We start from the raw sequence: 20,705 nt of genomic DNA, 5'->3' as shown, positions 1-20,705 counted from the left end.
ACTGCCCTCACCTCTCAGCTGTAAAAAAAGGTCGAATGGTAAGAGTGTTGGCCCAAAACGCTGCATCAGCACAAACTGCCACAACACATTAAAACATTTTAGTCATATCCCACATTTTCTGGAGACGTGCAAATGTAATTCTCTGAATCTGCTCATTGTTTTACACTACAATCTGCATTGCTTAGTGTAAAACACATTGATCCCTCTAGACGAGTAAGCACTATAGAAAAACATTAAATCAATTTAATAAATCCCACATTTTATGTCTGTGAATCTGAGCCATTTTGTGCTTGTTTTCTTCATCTGAGTTCAATAAGTAGTTAATTATCCTTTTTAGTTCTATAGTTTGAAAATACAGGTGTCAAACAGACCTATTGTTACAATATAAACAGAGTTGGCCCCTGTCAACCATAGAAGTTCTTTGACTTGCCTCTTTCAGCCATTAGCTTGAAACTTTGCCTATCATATCTTGCTCAGTCCAGTGAAGTATTCATTTCTTATGCTATTGACTGCTTCCCTCTCCCTTTTATTTTGTTCAAGTGTGCTACCACTTCACACACTATCACATTAAACTGAGAACTGCTGGCTTCGCTAATGCCTGTTTGTATGAGACTTTACAAAATAGTCGTAGCAGCTGGGAATGCAATTCTCACATTGCTTTTCGAGAGATACATAATTTATCTATCAGTCCAATTAGTGACTAGTTCATTGTCCTGTTTAAATAGAATTAAACAAGAACTACTAAACCTCTTTAATGGCCATTCACCACCTAAATACATTAAGTGACCAGATCTTTCACACAGCAATGACTTTAGTTAAGTGGGACAATAACATTTGAGCTCCATATAGAAACATCAATCATGATGATGGAATATAGAGCTTAGCTTGATCTTCCATAGAACTAAGAACTAAAGAAGTGGGGATGTTGTAATAAATGAACAATGCTGGGGAAAATGAACAGCTTGTTTTACTTAAATCTGTATTTTCTTTCACAACAGCTCCTTTATAGTAGAAAGGCAACCCTCCATGTCAACACAATCTCAGCGGCCAATGGTGCTCAAAACTGGAGTGCAATTCAATGCAAAACTAAGGTAAGGAAGCACACTATTGGTGGATGCAGTGCTGCTTCTTAGAATAGACATGCGTGTATACATTTTTATGTGATCTTGGTATATCATGAATCTAGCCAGCTTTTCAGGGTGAAATGCTTCATGTTCCTAATTTGTGTTGCTTAACTGTTGGACTTGGCCCTTTTTGGCTTCATTCTTCATATTTGTGCTGAACCTGTTTTTGTTGGCTTTAGTACTTTGCACACTTTACCACTCTCCTTAAAACATGCTAGAGTTGGCTTATACCCATTTGGCATATATCATTTGTCCTGCAATTCTATAGTAAAGTGATACTGCCTGTACCCAGGGTCTGTAAATGAAATGCTACTAGTGTGCCTTCAGCACTGATTGTGCCACTCGCTTAAGTAGCCCTTTAAACCGGTCTCATGCCTGCCATTGCAGCCTGTGTGTGCAGTTTTAGGCTGCCACTTCTATCTGGCAAGATAAATCTGTTGCCAGGCACAAACATTCCTTTTTAATACATATAAGTTGCCCCTAGGTAAGCACTAAGCAGCCCACACTTCAGGGCGCAAAGTATTTACAAAGAAGGACATGTACGTTTAAGTTGTACATGTCCTGTTAGTAAAACATTCTTAAATATGTTTTTCACTACTGCAAGGCTTGCCTTTCCAAAAGGATAAAAATGGAGTTACCTTATTACATTTAATAAACTGCAACTTCCAAATGGGAGCAGGTACCCATTTCATGTTTGGTGTCTTTGGGATTGAAATTAAAAATCCTTGCTTATGGTAAATTCAGATTTTCAATTGTAATTTTGAAAATGGCACCTCTGGAAAGTTGCCATTTTCCTGCCTTAGTCATTTAGTGCATGCAGCCTGTTCTGGGTCAAATGACTGGGTGTAGCTGACAGTTGACCCCCACACACAATAGGAAGATTTGATGTGCCTGGATGGGCCATTACTGTCAGGTTGGGAGGGTAGAGCTGGGCACAGCCCTACTTAACTTTAATAGGCCTCAACACAAAGGGCTACATACTCCCTGTGGTTAGACTGTAGCCAGGGCAGGAAAGGCAGGAAGCCTGTGGATTACAAAGCGAAAATCTAGGAAGGCCCCAGTATAAATAGTGGGTCTCAGACACTAACTCTTCAGTACACTTCTGGACCTGTGGATACTCTTTTATGAGGAATGACGGCTAGACTGCCACTCTGATGGACTGCTGTTCTGAATGACTGTTTTCCTGCTATGATGACTGGCTGCATGCCGCCATCTTGCTTTGGTAAGATGGACTGGACCTGCATCTTTTCAACCCAGGACCCCAGAGGGACATTAAGTGCTATTTGACTGGCCACATGACTAGATGATCCGGGACAGAAGACTCCAACAACCTTGAAGCAGTTAACTTCTCTAATTTTGCTTCAAACTTGTCATTAAACATGAGATGATTATTTGCCTTTTGTGCTCTGGACAAAGGTTGCTTTAGTTTGACTCATTGAAAAAGAAAGGACGGCCAATGACTTGCTCTACTATTGATAACTATGCCCCTGCAATATTAGTCGTGATGTTGTGAGATCTATCTCTATCACAGCAAATGAAAGAACAAAAACTACAGTTTTTTTCAAACATAATTTTTTAGCATTTGTGTTAAAGATCATCTCACATATTAGCTCAAATTATGACATGCAATACAATTGTACATAGTGGACCACCATGCGCCCATCCAACCTCACCAGGGTACAATTCCCAGCGGTTTTCATGCTGCATTCCTGATCATCTAACTTAAATTACAACGCTAGGATTCGGATTTCGCAGTTGTTCTTATCTGGATACATTGGACTATGAGAGTTGCTAGGCCTATATGTCTTTTGTTATCTATTAATGTACGCAGTCGGTTAAGAGTAAGAGAGCTGCTGGAGAAAGATAATAGACCCTTGTGGTGCAACTGAAAGAAGAGAAAAAAGGTAACTGTAAACTAAGTAACTACACAAGGTGGTGTGTCAGTGCAGGATTACGTCAGTGGCACAGTAGAAGGGGCCGCCGGGGGGTGGGGGGGTTTCGGTGGTCGGCAGAGTGACATCCGTCCCTCGAGCACATACAGCAATCTTCCAGCCGATAGCGAAGTTTGTTGTTCCCAAATTTAGTCCGAGCAAGGAGGGAGGCGCAACAGCAGGGGGGAGGGAAACAAGGGATATGCTATGGCTCTACAAGCCAGAGTGTCTCGCTATGTTCTCTATCTGGGTGAGAGTTTTGTTTCATCTTCCTCTGTTATAGTTCTATATCTTTCAGGGTGTTCCGAATTCTCCAGGACCTCCACCCAAGGCCTGCCATGGGGTGTTGCCACAACCCCTGTGCGTCTTCTCTGGCCAAGGCCCTCCCTTCCGCCCCTGCCCAGTGCATCACATCTAGCTTCCAGTCATCTATCACGGGACTCCTTGTCGATTTGCGCGCTACTGCTAGTCTCCTTTTGGCCAGAACTAAGGCCATGTCTACAAATCTTGTGCACACTTTCCGCTTGGGGGCCGTGGGAAAAGTTTCATTGTTGGCTCAAGTGTGCGCCCCACCACCGCTCTCATCATCCCCACAACATCACTCCAAAATCTATTCACTATAGTACAGCCCCAAATCATGTGGATAAAGTCAACATCAATGTTTTGCACCTTTGACAGTTGCGCATTTCCCCACCGTAAGTGACCCAGGTTCTATGAGGTGTTATGTATGTCATATGGGTATAGTTGAACTGTATGTATTTCATCCTGGATTACGAAAACATGTTTTAGGGTATGCTAAGAGTCTTTTCCGCCTGTCTTAAACTTCCCTGTTCAGAGCAGACACCCATTTGTTCCAACAGCACAGTGTAGAACCACTTCACATGGTGCCGTTCCCCACCTAGGGTGAGCATAGACTGTAATACCAGGTGTGTCTCAGGCTCCTCCCTCCCTTTGCCCCACAATACCCTAAATGTATGCGTCAAAGCTTTGTACTGTAGGAACTGCCCTGGTTAAAGTCCATTGCTTTCCACCTGGTCTGCCAGGTGGGCCAGGAAGACTGTTGGCAGCAGTCCCCCACCGTCACCAGCCCCACCACAGTCCAGTGCGACAGTTGTTCTGGAGTAAATATCTTCCTAGGGTTACCTTGTGGCAAGACAATAAGGGGGAAGTCCGGCACATATAGGGGAGTCTCCGACCATTTATATTCCAAACTTTTCAACATTGTATTGCCGTGGTCTGTAACAGGGACTGGTGAGGGATTACCACTGCCAGGTCAAGCATTTTGGCCAACAGTAGGGTTGTGCGTTCTCTTGAATCTGTCAAGTTTGTGCCTTCAGGGCCTATTCCCTCTAGTCATTGTGCCAACCACTGCATTTGAGGAGCCAAGAAATAGTGTTCGAAGTTTAGCACTCCCAGCCCACCCTCTGCCATAGGACATTGTAGTGTTGCCAAGGACACCCTCCGGCGCCCCTTATCCCATACAAGACCATGGAGTGGGGCATCTATTGGGAGGTTAACAAAAACATATAACACATGCGTAAACATGACCATCTTTGACAGTGAGATTCTGGCCATGATTGGGAGGCTCAGGGAGCACCAGAAAGGGACACAGGCTCTGCGAGATCTAAGAGCTTGTCCGAGATTCCTCTACCTCAGATCCTCCAGTGAGTGAAAGATATGTATCCCCAGATATTTGAAGGTGGAGGAGGGCCAGTTAAGTTCCAAAGGAAGGCGGGTGCTGGCCGGTGACGTTGGGAACAGGTAAGTCTTACCTTTATTGACCCGTAAACCTGAGACGTTTTCTAATCTAGCTAATAATACCAGGGCTACTTCGGAGACCCATACAGCATCATTAAGGTGAAATGGTATGGGTATGGCTTCCGACTGTCAAACCCATGCTCTTGCCTCCTTGATGAAACAGTGCTGCCAACACTTCTATCGCCAGCTCAAATAGGAGGGATGATAGTGAGCACCCCTGTCATGTGCACCGAAAAATACGATATTGTGTGGAGACTACTTTTCCTGTCTTGACCCTGGCAGTCGGGTGTTCATAGAGTAACCACACCCATTATACCCAGTACTAGCCTATACCCATGTGTGAACACAAACTACAGGTGTATGAAATGTACCATTTGCCCAAACATAGAGATGTTCCACAGGTTTTGTTGAGAAACAAATAAAGATGTATTGAGCTTGCCTTCTATGTTCTATTATTGCTTTACCTTGTGCACATTTTGGGGCACATAAAGAGCTATCTTATGAATCAAAATTCAAAATTGAGGCTGTTCAACAAATCAATACATTGAAAAAGTGTGAAGGGCATTAGGCCCTCCAAGGAAGACAAAGACTGATGATGTTTTTCAAACCATAAAGGTTTATTAAAGGTTAAACGTTTTTTTTTACTGTGAATCAAAAATAAGTATAGGAATGCATTAGATAATTTAAAGTTCAAATTCATGAAAGTAATATAAGTACGTGGAAAAACTATCATATGCTTCAAATGAAAAGTTAAGTAAAGTCTGTTTCCCCCTATAGAGAGTCCCCTACTCTGCATTAAGCTGCAAACAAACATTTCTCTCTCAGTCCTCTCTGTAATCTATTCTGCAATAGCTTCTATTAATCACTTCTAACATTTGTTACAATTAAAACTTTGTTTCCATAAAATGATCCTATCACATTAGTGTCAAAAGATACAATCTTGAACTCATTTGTTTCTCATGGTCCTCAACAATAGAACGTTTCACAGCGTCCTTTACACTTACGTTTAGCAGCAGCAAAACGAGGTACCTTGGACCAGCTGGAACTGGTCTTTTCATATTCAGTACCAGCTATAATATCCCATAATGATTACAACAAAAAAACAACATTTCTTCTCCTGAGAAAGTAAGAATAGGTACAGTGTCACTCAGTCTCCTCTACAAGAAAAATAGTGCTGGCTTAATTTTTTTTTTGTGTTTTTAAAGTCATTTTGTCCTGCTTTCTTTATGCACATGCACTTTTCTCAGAAGAGAGAAGCACGTGTTTAAGTGACCTCTTCGGCTGGACTTGGCGAACATTTTGATGATGCTGCCGGTCAGCGCAGGTTAGCTGTCCAGTTTTAGTACAGTCGGCCCTATTTAGTACGGCTGTGGCACAGACGCACTCCGCATAATTAAAGTGTCACTCAGGCACTTCTACAAAGAGAATTGTGCTGGATTAATTTTGGCATTTTAAGTGTTTTTAAAGTATTTCTGAAATATTGTTCTTAATTAGTGGGGACTGTGCCCTTTTTTCTTGCTTTCTTCATGCACCTGCACTTTTGTCAGAAGTGACAAGCACATGTTTAAGTGTCCGCTTCGATCGGACTTGGAAGCCATTTTTGAGGTGCGACCAGTCAGGGGAAAATAGCTGTCCACTTTTAGTAAGTCAACCCTATTTATTGTGGCTGTGGTGCAGACATGCACAGCAGGTGCACAACTGGTGCAGCGAAGGCAAGTCCAAGGGAAGCCCGTCTGCGCCCGTCCGTGCCCGAACGTTTCCCGGGCCCAAGACTCTGGTCTTTTACAGATATGTAGAAAATAGAAACCTTCTCAGGGGTCTCACTGATACACCTGGTTCTTTTAAACTAACAAAGAAGAAATTGGCACAGAAGTTGCAATATAAAAGACATCTTTATTACCCTCAGATGAGGGAACTACGTCACACAGTAACCTCAGGAACTGTAGGAAGCATTAAGAGGAGTACAAAAAACAGGGGTCTTACATATGCTTAGGTTAGATTAGTCAGCATAAAACCAAGGGGAAGTCCTGGCATATACCAGCATGCAAAATGACTAATATGGGTACACAAGATTTGCTTGTTCAATAAAGTGGGAAGAGAGTTATTTCTCCTTACATCAGCAAGAATAGCCTGACAGTTATAACATAAGAGCAGGTGCATTCTACTGGCTAGGCCCCTCTGAGTATGTGCAAGCCTCTGGAAGAGGGAAACAGCACATGGCGAGCACATGGCTAACTAAAATGGCTGCCAAGTACAAAATGGCTTTCAGCTCATGCTAACAGATTCCTGAACTCTTTAACAGGTGGTCCTTTTAGCATGAGCTAAAGAAATTCCTATGATCCAGTAGGAACATAGAAGAAATGTGCACAATTATCTTCATACATTTATCAATATTCTAATTCATTGCTAGGTGGGCTTTTTCCATTCTAAACATTTCATCAAGCGGATATATATAAGGTATAAGCAGGAGTGCAAAAGAAACAAAGCATTGGGTCTTAATTAACATACAGATAGCAGGAAAGAATAATGACTATTAGCACAAACAGAATTATTATCAATGTTCTAGTTCTAAGCAAATCCTAGAACCATCTAGTAAAATCATTTTCCGGGCTCCTATGCATTTCAGTGACCATCCATTTCAATTTCAGAATAGCCAACAGCACATATCTAATAAAAACATCTTCAATAGACTTTTCCAGTGTTCCCTTTATGAGGGCTAGAACACCAATTTAATACATTCAAGGAAAGGGCAAAGTCACATTGCAAACAAGAAGAAGTCCTTGGGAAATCAAAGCCGCTGTATAACCAGCCAGAGGGGATTCTTCTCCCTGTGTCCCTTTGAGCATCAGAGGCAGGCTCTTGTTTCCACGGGGGAGCTGCACAACTCACAACACAAGAATCACGGCCCAGTTTCAAGGGAAAAGTTCCTTCTTTCAGGGTAGGGCAATCACCCACCAAGGCAAATGCTCTCGGCAATCCTGTCCAGTGTCTTAGGCAGTGCACCAGTTTTCTTTACTTCAATCTAACAGGCACCAGAGACACAGCACCTGTACCCTAAACTAAAGTCCTTCCCTAACTCCTATATTACTCAATTGGCGCACTGCTCTTTGTTCGGGCCACACATTGCATTCAGTGTGCCCAGGTATCTCTTGATCAACAAACAAAGGTGCAAACTTGCATTCACTTTGGAACCAGGATTCAGAGACCTGATGCTAGGATCTCTGAAGCAACCCTTGTTTCAAAAGCGGTCACCTCAAGCAAAACCTCCTTGCCGTTCTGGTCTGTCTGTGACTCTCTCAACTGGGCATCAAAAACCTGATCCTCGATTTCTCCTTTCTGATTTGTGACCCCGTCTTTCACCCAAGACAGTGGCAGGGGTACACACTTCACGTCCCAGTGCTTCCGCCTTCACCGAGGTCCTAGTTGCCAGCAATGCCTGTACTGGTTAACTTCACCTTGACTTCAAACTGGACTGGTGCTGAATCCCCAAGCTGGATCTGATGTCCGGGCCCCTCTGGCAATGGTTGTAAGGCAGCAAATATCTATTGGTGGACAGAACAAAAGGTATTTAGACAAGGCACAGAAATAATCTCTCAACCGAGAAGATAGTCTCAGAATATTGCCTTGTCTTGGGACGCCCCATATATTAGCAAGCCACCCAAGAAGCACTTAATTTATCTATGTGAGAGTAAAAAAAACAAGCATTTGCAATCAATAGGTCTTGCATTTGTGAGAGTTTAAATTATTGGTATTATAGAAACCAATGCCTTTTATTTATCTGTTTTGAAAATTAACACAAAATAAAAGGCATTGTCGTTTACAAAGCCAATAGCTCAAACTCTTATAAATGGAACACCTATCTAATTTGAAATAAGCGGCCTCCATTGTACCAAGCTGCTTGGAAAGTGAAAGCGCGTATGGCACACTGAATGTTGCAGGAAGGCGTGTCATGCCTGAAGTAGGAGAAACTCATTAAATATGCATTATGATATGGGTGAACCTTGTCCCACAGTGACCGTTTAAAATAATATTCTGCACTGCAAGCTACAGCACAATTTTTTCATCAGACCATTTTTGCAACCTGTACGCTTCAATACTGCAGTTGTGGTTCCGTCCTTTTCATTGCATCATGATCAGACATTCTACGGATTAAAAAGCTGTGGTAACCACTGCCCCATTTCCTGCTTCCTAGCAGAGGCCTGCTCGATCAACTTAGGATACTCATTACGCACAGCACATGAATGGTGCTCGGCACCACAGATGGAGGGAAGCTAGCCTACCAGCACAAACCTGGATAGCAGCAGTTTGATGTGGAGAATCATAGAGCTAAGATGGCAAAAGATGTGATGGTTGCAGAGTCAAAAGGTCACAGTATCCAACAAGTGCACAACTCTTTCCCAGATGGAGACACAGAAATTACATGGCAAGTTCTTTGGGAGACTTCCTGTTGCTTGCGGAATTACATCTGTAATGCACAGTTTCACACAAACCCAACAAGGAATCAATACTTGCTTTCTTTGCACTGCACCTAACCCCGCAGAGGGAGAAGCAAAATACAGAGCTACGCAGATATTTCGAGTGAATGATTTGGCCTTAAAGATGTGGCTGGGTTTTCTCTTGAGGGACAGGAGATGTCCCTAAACAAAAGGCATCTGATTTACACCTTCAGTAAAGACCTGCAAAGGACGTGTAGAGGTCCAAATGGCATTGTGCTTGAGGGGAATGGGGAGATGCTTGGAGATCCTTGGAGGGGCAGGGTCACAGGCCAAGAATAGAGCTCCTTCTCCTGGGGTGGTGGGGGAGTGATGTGATAGCTCAGCTCACAGCCAGGAGTCTCTACATCTTACACTGTGATGATAAAAATGCAGAAGCATGAAATAGCCAATTCCAATGTTATTGTTGACCTTACGGAACCTCCTGCAGCCGTCAGGCCGCCTTTGTTTATTCCCTCCTCGGTTTCAAGTTTTTTTCAAGTCTCGCTCAGCTGCTGACGGGGCCCACAGAGGCCCATTTGAACACAGCCCAGGTATGCCTTCCTCTCTGTGTACGCACGGAGGCCAAGGCAGCGGCTTTACTAGTTATAAACTAGAAGTGAACGGGGAGGGGATGGAAGGACCAACCGACTACACATGCACAAATTGGGGCATTCTGGGCCTGAACCGCCGAACTCTTGGAGAGTGCACAAAGCACAGAGGCAGGCGCACACCCGGGTCTCAGCTGGGTAAAATGTGGTAGTTCACTTTCGGACTCTGTCCCGGACAAAGTAATTTGTAGACAGCAGGGACGTGCCCACTTTACTGAACAGCCAAAGACAGACGATACAACCGGGGTCGTCTTGCTGGCAGTGTGACCCTGCGTAAGCAGGTAATGTCTGCCTTATTAGTGACTGTGACAGGGTTGTTTGTGAACTACTGTTTCACGTGCCTCTGATAGCGGAGTCTATGTAAGAATATTCACCCACCACCCCAACAGTCTAGACATCTGTGCATTAGACAAGTGCAAAAAAATGTCTCAAGACTGTGCAGGGTATGAGCCAGAACTCTTCTGTGGAAGGGGGTGTGGTGGCGCCACTTTGGAAGTGCAGAACCCCTCTTGGTAAACAGTAACAAACGCTCGTGCTGCAGCAGGGGGAGGTGGAGGGGTGACCTGCGCGATTCACTTGCGGGAGCGATATTTGCTACCATATGGTGGCGTTCGCTCCCGCAAGTGAATCTCCAGATGTGCACGCGTTGCCATTGAAGGCAATGGAACGCCTGCACGTGCTTGGCTGAAAAGCCAAAGCATTCGCAAAATGTATTTTTGCCTTTGCAGTGCATGCACGCTTAGTAGGCGAGACCTAACAACAGCCTGGACCTATTGGCAAGTATAAAAGGAACGTTTTGGTGAACCGACAACAGTAATACATCACCTAATCCCAAGCGGCCAAGGAAGTCTGTGTTCATTTATTAAATTCTGAGGAAAAGAGAAAAAACAATACAGACATACTCCAAATCCTTACAACTGTGTATTCCTATATCATTAATCTGAAGACCCTCAAGAAAAAAGGAAATGTTCTACACTTTTACTCATAGATTTTATATTACTTGTACAGGACTGCAGACGCTTCTAAGAGGATTTCTCTTAATAAAGGCACCTAAATTGTACGCTTAGGACCATGCTCTCATGTTATAGGTGCAACAGGAAAATCTAAAACTGCTAATTTAACAGGTATTATATTTTCTCCAGCAGAACATGTTGTGACAAACAAACTCCAATAAAAAAATATTTCCTTTAAAAATGTTTGCTAAGGATCACATGGGCATCTTCCCTGCATTCTACTTTTCACAATGCAAAGTATGCAACATAAGCTCTATTAAGGACTGTCAGTTTATTTACACAGACTAGCTATTAATAATAAGAATTTTAGAACAAAAACTACCCACATCTAGTTCCCCTTAAAGATCAAATAAGGGAACAGCAATCTAGACTACTCATCCTTTCATAAAAACATCAGACAGGATAGGCAGTAACATAGCATATATATTTTATTCATTTTATTAATGCTAACAATGTTTAAAACAGTAATACTGAATAGCCAATTGAATGTTTCATGGCTATTTCACAGACAGCTTAGACAGGCTAAAAAAAGTTAAAGAGTGATAAAACATGAAGTTGCCTACCCTTAATTTGTAGAGGAGCTAGCCTCCTTACCCTATTTTGACAGTAGGAAACCATGAAACAGGTTTCACTTTGTCAACAGTATCAACCCCTATTTGTAGCAACTGGACATAGACAAACTCCAAGGAGGTAAATAGAACATTGAGCTAGCTAAAAAACATGAATAACCAACCACCAATCCCTTTAGTAAGTATACTAGTTATAACATGAGGGCACATGAAGTCAAACTAAATCCCATTGCCTCAGCCCTTGTACAGTAATCTTCAAACTAAAAGCATTAGACCTGTATATATGGCAAAGCTGTCTATTAATCTAAGCTCACATATACAATTATATTGCCGTTTATTTATATGAGTGCATAGTAACTTGCTTTTGCCAAATAAAAGTAAGCAAAACTTCTCCTTCTTTCCCTGCGCTGCCATATTGTCTTTCAAAAATTGGAAGAGGTCAAAATGTCAAAGCAAACCTTGGTCTGGGCTCTGCTAGGCTTTTAAATGTAGAACTCGACATTTAACCCTTTACCAGCTGTCCTATTTTGTGTGTAAGGCCTTCCATGCGGCTTTCCCCGATTCAAAGTGATCCTTAAGACTGATAGCTGAAAAGCAGACCTATTCCATTCCTGTTTTCCAGTTTAGAGGTGCGAGAATAACTTCTGCTGGATTTTTATATTTATTCTCCATTGTAAGCAGTGTGCGGTATACCTTTCTAGCAGTATAGAGGTCAGCTATTTGTGTTATACCTAAATGTGCCTGAGAGCAGTTTAAAAACTGCTCTGAGTGGCAGAATTGCTTTTAAATAGGGAATGTTGCCAGGGGGCAGAGCTTGCTCGCGACCAAGATGGCCGCTTGAGCCCAGTGCTCCGTCTAGTCGTCAAACTATCCCACAGTATTTTTTAACTTAATTTCCTCTGACCTGAGAATCGACCATCGGAAAGTGCCTGAGAGCAGCTGCCCGACGGAATTGCTGTTGGAAGCGGGCTGCACTCAGGCTGGCAGTCCCCGGGCTCGAGTGTCTGTCGGGCAGGGGCTGCGCCATTCGGAGTGCGACCCGGCCTGCTTCAGCTCTGCGGCTACAGAAGACTGTAGAGCTTACGGTTGGGATAAACAATGACTGCAGTGCCTGTGGTTTGGGAGCGGAGCGTGATGGGCAGCCACTGCTGAGATCGAGAGAGGCAGTGGAGAGACGGTGGTGGGACCAGAGGCTGCAGCGTTCCCGGTCGCGCTGACCTCTTCTATGATTGGCGGTTCTGTGGGGTGCTCTAGCTCTGCGGAGGGCGCGGAGCCGTCCCGACCTCGATATTATGGTGCCTGCCCACAACAGTATCTTGGGAGATTTACTGCGGGACATTTTGAATACCCACAGGCAGGACCCGCCATCTTAGTGTGGTAAGGCTGACCGTGCGGACACCTCCGCATGGTATGAGTGCCGCTGCTGCAGCCTGAGGCTGGTGTTTCATCTCTCCCTGGTGTAAACACGGCGGTGTGCCCCCCGCAGTGACGAATAATACATGTTTGGGCTGATCACCTTGGCAGCAATAGGCTTTTAACGGCAGCTGGGAGGCTGAGAAAAAGCTCATTTTGAATCCTGAGAAGGGACCCCTGCCAAGGTGATCTGTCTGATGGCACAGGAACAAGCGGAGCGGTCTGGCGCCATACACAGCTGTGAGCTCCATGGAGAGCGTTAGTTGCTCAGTCCCCCTGAACGCTGCAGAATGTGAATGTGTGAAAGTGCTGTGCCAGTAGCAGGAGGGGAGCTGGGAAACAGAGCTCTTTCTAAGGCAATAGGTCAACAGCCCTGGACAGTGCATGGATACTGGTGTGGTGACATCTTATTGGGAGGATTGCTTTGGAGTGGTGTAATTTCAAGCACACTGCGGGACGCAACAGCTGTGGGGTGGTATCAAGCACTTTCTGGGTGGCCTCAAATCCCAAACGCGTTCTGGCTTCTTGGGGTCTCACACGCGAAAACGCGGCCTAGGCATCTGAGGGGCTGCGCCTGGAGACAGGAAGGGCCCCATACAGATAGGACAGACTCTACGAAGGACATCCGTGAATACAACTGGAGCACGGGTACGGCGGCCATTGGAAGAGCGCAGTGTGCGCCTAGACAGCATTCCTGCCAGGGACCGGTGCCGGATACTGGCCGATAGCGAACATGGGCAGAGGGGATAAAACGCAAGCTAAACTCTCCCTTGAACAAAAACGCTCTAAATCACATGCGGCCGTTACGGAAGAGGTCTCTAAAATGCACGCTCCCACGGGCGACGACGCAGGCATGGACATCCGCAGCATGCTTCTGTCCATGGAAAAGAGCTTGCAAAGTGGCATCTCCGCACTGGGCACGAAGATGGACGCCCTCTCCTACAGAATGGATAGAATGGCAGAGCAACTGGATAAACATGCGGAACGCCTAGACATGTCTGAAAGGAGACTCACTGAGGTAGAAAAGGCGCACACCTCCCTAATCAATTTGGCAAGGTTCTCTGTGTCTTGCAAGATAAAACAGAAGATTTAGAAGCCCGTTCGCAATGCTGCAATTTGAGGATTCCTGGCCTGCCAGAGACGACTCCCACTGGAAATATGGAACAATTCATAGAAAGTTACTTGTCACTCTCCTGGGAGACGGTGTTTTCTCTATAATGTTCATGGTGGAGCGGGCGCATCAAGCCCTTGGTTCCACGGCCTCCTCTGGGGGCCTCACTGCGACCAATTATTGCGAAACAAGATCTGAGATACGAAGGCTCTACTATATCATAATATCCGGACTTCACCGTTCGAGTGCAGGAGGCGCGCAGACACTTTTTCTTCCATTGAAGAAACAGCTACGAGACATGGGCATAGACTACGCCATGCTGTATCCTGCAAAGTTACGTGTTAACAGGCAAGGTAGATCCCATATTTTCACTGACCCGAAGGCCCTCCAGCAGGCATTGAAGGATTGGTCCATAGAACAAAGGAGGAGCCCGGAGCGACAAATATTAGACAAAGCTGCTGGAGGGTCGCTGGAGGAACAGGACTGACGTGGTTGGGCGTCTAATACACGATGAGTATGACAAGACTGAATGGGGTGTTGTGATCCAGGGAGGTCGGTAGGGGACTTTGACCATCGTGGGGTGATCTCTGAGTTATACGCAGGCTGGCAGATACCGTTAGAATACAACCGGAGACACTTGGGAGCTTGAGATGTGAAGGTGGCTAAGTGGGAATCTACGTGTTACCAGTGACTTCTGACCCAGTATAGGGGCCTGCCACAGGGATAGCACCTGAGTGCACTGGGCTCTGTTCAGGACTGTGGTACTATGTAGGCGATATGGCATACGTATAAACAATCAGTGACTGCTTTGTAAGAATACTGTACACTCTTAAGACGACGCACGTGAGTCAGGGCGAAAAAGAGGCCGCTTATTTTTTATTTTTCCTGTGAATTGAGCGACCTCCTCCCACGAGAGTTACAAACCAGTGTTGTTATGGGGGGTGGCTCTATGGGGGGAGTGATGGGGGCTGAGTGGAAGTTTTTGGGGACGCTGCATGACCAAATTGGGGGAGGTCTGCTGTGGGAGGGGGGATGGTGGGCTGAGGTAAGGGTGATGGTTATTGCATATTGGTTGTTTGGGGGGTTGGTTTGGGGAGAGTTTGGAGGGACGGGTTTGGTTTTTGCATACAGTACGCAATGTGAGTACACAAGTCAAGCTAAGATATACTATGTACAGTAGCTACACTGATGGCAGGACAGGCCGAGGCAGATAGCGCACGCCACGCTGATAGTATTGCAGCACTGTAGTGGAATGTCAGAGGGCTTAATGACCACCGCAAGCTGCGGAAGGTATTGAGCTACCTACACAGGCAGAATGTTGATGTAGCTATGCTCCAGGAGACCCACCTCCCGCTGACGAGTGCGTTGCTGCGCAGTAAGGGCCTTGCAGGCAATATCACTACGGCAGACTTTACAACACATGCCAGGGGGGTGCTAACAAAGGTAAACCTTAGGTCGGAATACACGTTAGAACTGCTGAGAGCGGACACTGCGGGGAGGTTTGTAATGTCAAGATGTCGAGGACGAGGTATGGACTCAGTGTTAGTGAGCGTATACGACCCCAACTATGATTGCCCAGAGTTTTATACAACAGTGGCAACGGCCACACATAGGTACCACACAGCGCAGTTTTTATGGGGTGGGGATTTCAATCTAGGTAGGGTTCCGAACAGGGACAGATCAGCAGGTCCCAATAGGAGGCCGACTGCAGCTGCGCAAATGCTGGACAGTGTGATGGTCAGTATGGACCTCAATGATGTGTGGGGAACGTGCAATCCGGATCGGGGAGGATATACGCACTATTCAGCCTTTCATAACTTACATAACCGCATAGATTACTGGTTAGCCTCCACGTCACTTCTGGGGCACATTAGAGATTGCAGGGTCCTCCCGCGCACACTATCGGACCACTCACCATTATTGCTGGTCCTCGCTAACCCGAAGAAAACAATACAGTTGTTTACTTGGCGCTTCCCACCCTATTAGCTGCTGGATCTGCTCTTCAAGGGGGAGCTCTCGGAGGCAATGGACACGTACTTCGAGGCAAATATAGACTCAGTCGACAGCTTTCAAACAATATGGGAGGCGCTTAAGGTATACTTTTGCAGAGTTGCAATGGCGATACACTCGGGGGTCTTCAAATCCATAAGACAAAGACAAAGCGGCTTGGAACAGAAATTGGGGCAATTGGAACTGCGCCAGATAACGGACAGTGGAAAGGAGTTTGAGGAGGAGATAAAGGTGTTATTAGAAGAATTCCATGAGGAGGCAGACAGGGTAGTCAAGCACATGGGGAAATATGCGTCAGCACGTACGTATGGGGAGGAAGACAGACCGGGATCGGTACTTGCAAGAGTGCTGAGTGCAAAACGGGGGAGGATGCTAATCACGGCAGTGAAGTCAGAGGAGGGTGAGATATTAACTGATGAAGCTGACATTGCGAAGCGGTTCCGACAATACTACGCAGACTTATACACGACAAGAGCAGGGGACCTAGATAAAGAGATCCTAGATTATTTAGAACACATTGACCTCCCGACACTCACAAACACCCACAGGGAATTTCTAATGCTCCCCATAGAGAAGGATGAGATAATGGAGGCCCTGGCAGGCTCACAGTGGGTATTTACAAGGCATTTATAGACCTTCTTCTCCCGCACCTGGTGACTCTTTTTGATGACCTGTGTATGACAGGCTGTATGCCACAGACGATGAGAAAGGAACTCTTGGTGGCTATCCCCAAACATGGTAAGCCTCCGGAGGAGTGTAGCTTGTACCGCCCACTTTCCCTCTTAATTGTGGACACCAAGTTATTTGCGAAAATTCTGGCAACACGCCTGGCACTTCTGGCCCGCAGCTGGTGAGCCCAGAACAGGCGGGATTTAAAACAAGTAGAAACCTTACCTATAACATACGCACAGTGTTTGGAACAATGCAGCATGTGAGGAAGGACATTAAGATAGTGGCGGTATTCTTAGAAATGGAGAAGGCCTTTGACTCTGTCGAGTGGCCTTTCATGCAACAGGTATTGACGAGAATGGGATTAGGGCCGGTATTCCTCCAAATGATTGGCACATTGTATAACAAACCCAGAGCGAGGGTTTGTTATACAATGCCATATTGCCCTTTGCCATATCTAGAGGAACTAGACAGGGCTGCCCACTGTTGCCCTTTTTGTACACCCTAGTGGCGTAACCACTGGCATGCGCGCTTAGGGAATACAATGGGAACAAAGGCATTGGATTCCCGACATATAAAATAGTGGTGTCCACCTATGCGGACGATACGCTGGTATATTTTTGCCATCCTGAGAACAACCTGTCTGCAGTACTTAGAGAGGTGGTACACTTTGGCGCACTTTCTGGCTTGAGGGTGAACTGGACGAAATCAATTGCTTTTCCACTCATGCCGATCACAAAGGAATTCCTGATGGAGTTCCCTCTGCAGTGGTCTGAGGAATCGGTTAGATATTTTGGAATCCAATTACATTCAGACTCGGAGACAGTGCTTCGAGAAAACTATGCCATAGCCACTAGTAAATTGGAGGATGACGTGGAGACCTGGTGCCGACTCCCGCTTACTGGGACGTATCTCAATTATTAAGATGGTGGTGTTGCCCAGGCTGTTGTTTCTGTTTACAAATATTCCACTGGTGTTGGCGCGTGTCTTTTTTCAGAGACTGAAACAATCAATGCTAAAGCTCGCCTGGGCGGGCAAGCAGGCACGGGTTAAATGGCAAGTCCTCAGGCTTCCATACAGTAGGGGAGGCCTGGGCGCCCCAGACTTTGAGCTGTACCACAGAGTAGAGCAGGTGGCACACTTGCATACCTGGATCCATGGCGACCCGAACATCCCACATGTCAAAATGGAACGATTATTCGCAGACCCTCTCCCCTTCTCAGGTACGGTATTTAAACCAATCAACCATAGGCCTGGGATAATAGAATCTTTAACCGCCACCAACCATGCATGGAATTGCATACTGCAACACCAGGGGGGTGCGCTGCTGTACTCACCATCCTTGCCGGTGGATGGACCCTCTGGTTGACCCCCTGTAGAGAGAAGGGGGTGATAAACGCACTTCATAAAATGAACATTCTGACAGCATGGGACATGTTCCAAGACGGGAAGGTAAAAACCGGGGAACAGGCATCAAGTAAGGTCGAAGCGAGCACCATGTTACAACAATTCCAGTACTACAGAGTGCGCAGGGCCCTGTCGGAGCAGCTGGGGGACGATTTAGATGAACCGCCGAAGGTACCGGAACTCTCCTATGTGATTAAGGCAGAATCGCCGTGTCAGGCTGTTACCAATCTCCATACAATAACAATGTCCCACAGGGAAAACCGGTATACAACAGCGAAGCTGGCATGGCAAAGGGATTTACAAATAACGATAGATGATGACATGTGGAGGTACTGCTGCACGAATACCAGGAAGATTTTGCTTCGTGGTAGGCACCGTCTTATACACTTCAAGTACATAAACATGGTATATTACACCCCAGAGTGCATATGTCGGTATGGGCTGCGGGAAGAGGGGACTTGCAAAAGATGCCGCGCTCCCACAGCAGACTTTCTGCATTTGGCATGGCTATGCCCGGGTATTTACACATACTGGGTAGAAATTCTCAGGTAACTGAGTAGAATAGTTGAGGTGGAGTGTGGAGAAGTGTGGCTCAAGTGGTTGGAGCGGCAGACCCTGATGCAGATGTCTGGCCTGGACCATGGTTCAATTCCCCGCCTCGGCGGGTCTTGGGCTCAAAATTTCCCTGGACCTGACAATTCTCACCTCGGTGCTTATTCCAATCATGGAGTCCCACTCTGTAACTCTGGGCAATAGCCTGCTTAATCTCCACAACGGCACCTTGCAGCGGGATGCCTGGCTTTCACCTTGGGGATGCCCAGTAATGGGTTATCTCGCAGGGGAATACCAGGACGGGTTCCCTAAGCTCGCGCTGGGACGCTTTCGGGCAGCCATGCGCTCTACAAATCAAATTTCATTTCATTTCATTTCAACCGGATCCCGCAATGGCGCTCCTGGGCTACTCCAAAAAGCTACCTAAGGCTGAGCGTAGATTGGTGGACATGGTGACGCTCATAGCTAAACGGGTGGAGGCACAGTGTTGGATGAGGGGGCCAACACCCACTGTTAAGCACTGGTCGCACAATGTGCTGTATTGCTGCACCCAGTCGGAACATTACAATGAGCTGCTTCCACCATGTATCTGCCCAAAAAACGTCTGGGATTTGTTCATGACACAGATACGCGGTGGCGGGGAAGACAGAAGGCCTGCGAGGCAGGGTCACCTGTATGGGGCTGAAATGTGCCATATCAGAACGCCCTGAAGCGGATTGAGTATTGAGGGATTCTGAAAGTTCGGTGTGGGTGGTATGAGAAATATGCTGCTGGCAGAATGTATTTCAGGGATACGGAACTGTCTTGGGAGATGAGGCCCATTGGGTAGAGGCAAATGTTATGCGCACTCAATATGCCGCCTGCCCCTTGTTGGGTTGTTGGCACTAAGGCTGTGTACTTTTCGAATGATAGGATCATTGCTCGCAGTCCTTGGATGACATTTGTATGTCTGTATGATTTTTATGTTTTTGACTTATACAATCTAATAAATAGATTTAAAAAAATAAAACAAAATAGTGAATGTTGCCCAATTTAGACTATGATGTTTGGGGCACTAAAAAATGAATATTCTACAATGTTTTAAAATAATAGTCATCCACAGAACGTTCCCTACACATTCCAGAGATGGGGCATCAGAAATATAAAATGTATACCCTTATAAAAATGAGTTTTGTACGCCTGGGTAAAGTGACAGTTCACATGTAAGTCCCCCCCCCCCCCCCATTGTGATAAAGCGTCGCTTAAATCAAATTTTAATGCTAGGAGTTCACAGTATGATTAAAAACGACTTTAGAGCACTTGTACTTAATATTTTTTTTTCATACAATCATTTTTTTTTAATAACTCCAAACCTTTCCATATATGTTTAATTCCTTTTTGCCTTTAACATGTATTCATTTTCAACCCTCAGCACAGAAGCCTAACTTGAAACATGAAAAATCTGCGCCAATTTTTTAAGGACAGTTATTATTTAACATCAACACCACTAATGTGCTTATGTAAAAAGGTATTAAGAGAGGAAAGCCCTATGTTCAATTTTTCCCTGTTATCCAAAATAATGAACCTGATTTTGTGTAACTTTCTAAAAGCATGCAAGCCTCTATAACAGGTTGACACTGACTTAAAATCCTAGCTGACTCAGCACCCCTGTTAAAACACAGCTGTTGGAAAGCTTCTTTTTTAGTGTTGAAATGTAAGCACAGTGACTGTCTATTTAAAACTGAGGCATTTCAATGCAGTCAAATCTATTGTTCTATAATGTGTGTTTAGTTCAGCAAGAACCAACTTCACTCATATGATCTGAATGCCTTTAAATATCTAATACAATGTGTAACATTTTGTATTTTAGTTTATTTATTGCAAAACACACAATTTCGTTTTTGAGGCATATTTCATTCCTATTCAATGTGAATTCTAATTTTATCTTTAGCCTTGTGGCAATTTGCACACATGTATAGTGTCTTACTCAATTTAATAGTAACATGCAGCTATTTAGCATATGTTATGTAGGGGTGGGTGGAATTTGCAAAATTGCCATTCGCAAAATATTGCGAAACGGCAAAAA

General features: G+C 45.2%; 1 protein-coding gene across 1 annotated transcript in view; it reads left to right on the top strand.

Moving 5' to 3' along the window:
* The window catches only part of STAT4 (signal transducer and activator of transcription 4), an 836,765-nt gene that overhangs the window by 383,742 nt on the left and 432,318 nt on the right, over window positions 1-20,705 (top strand). The window contains exon 10 of the mRNA XM_086955386.1: window positions 999-1,091. Coding sequence (XP_086811512.1) covers window positions 999-1,091 — 93 coding nt within the window. The remainder of the gene's footprint in view (window positions 1-998; window positions 1,092-20,705) is intronic.

Source organism: Lissotriton vulgaris, chromosome 2_1 (genome assembly GCF_964263255.1).
Source record: "Lissotriton vulgaris chromosome 2_1, aLisVul1.2, whole genome shotgun sequence".
Classification (NCBI taxonomy): domain Eukaryota; kingdom Metazoa; phylum Chordata; class Amphibia; order Caudata; family Salamandridae; genus Lissotriton; species Lissotriton vulgaris.
This window is presented reverse-complemented; position numbering and strand designations above follow the sequence as displayed.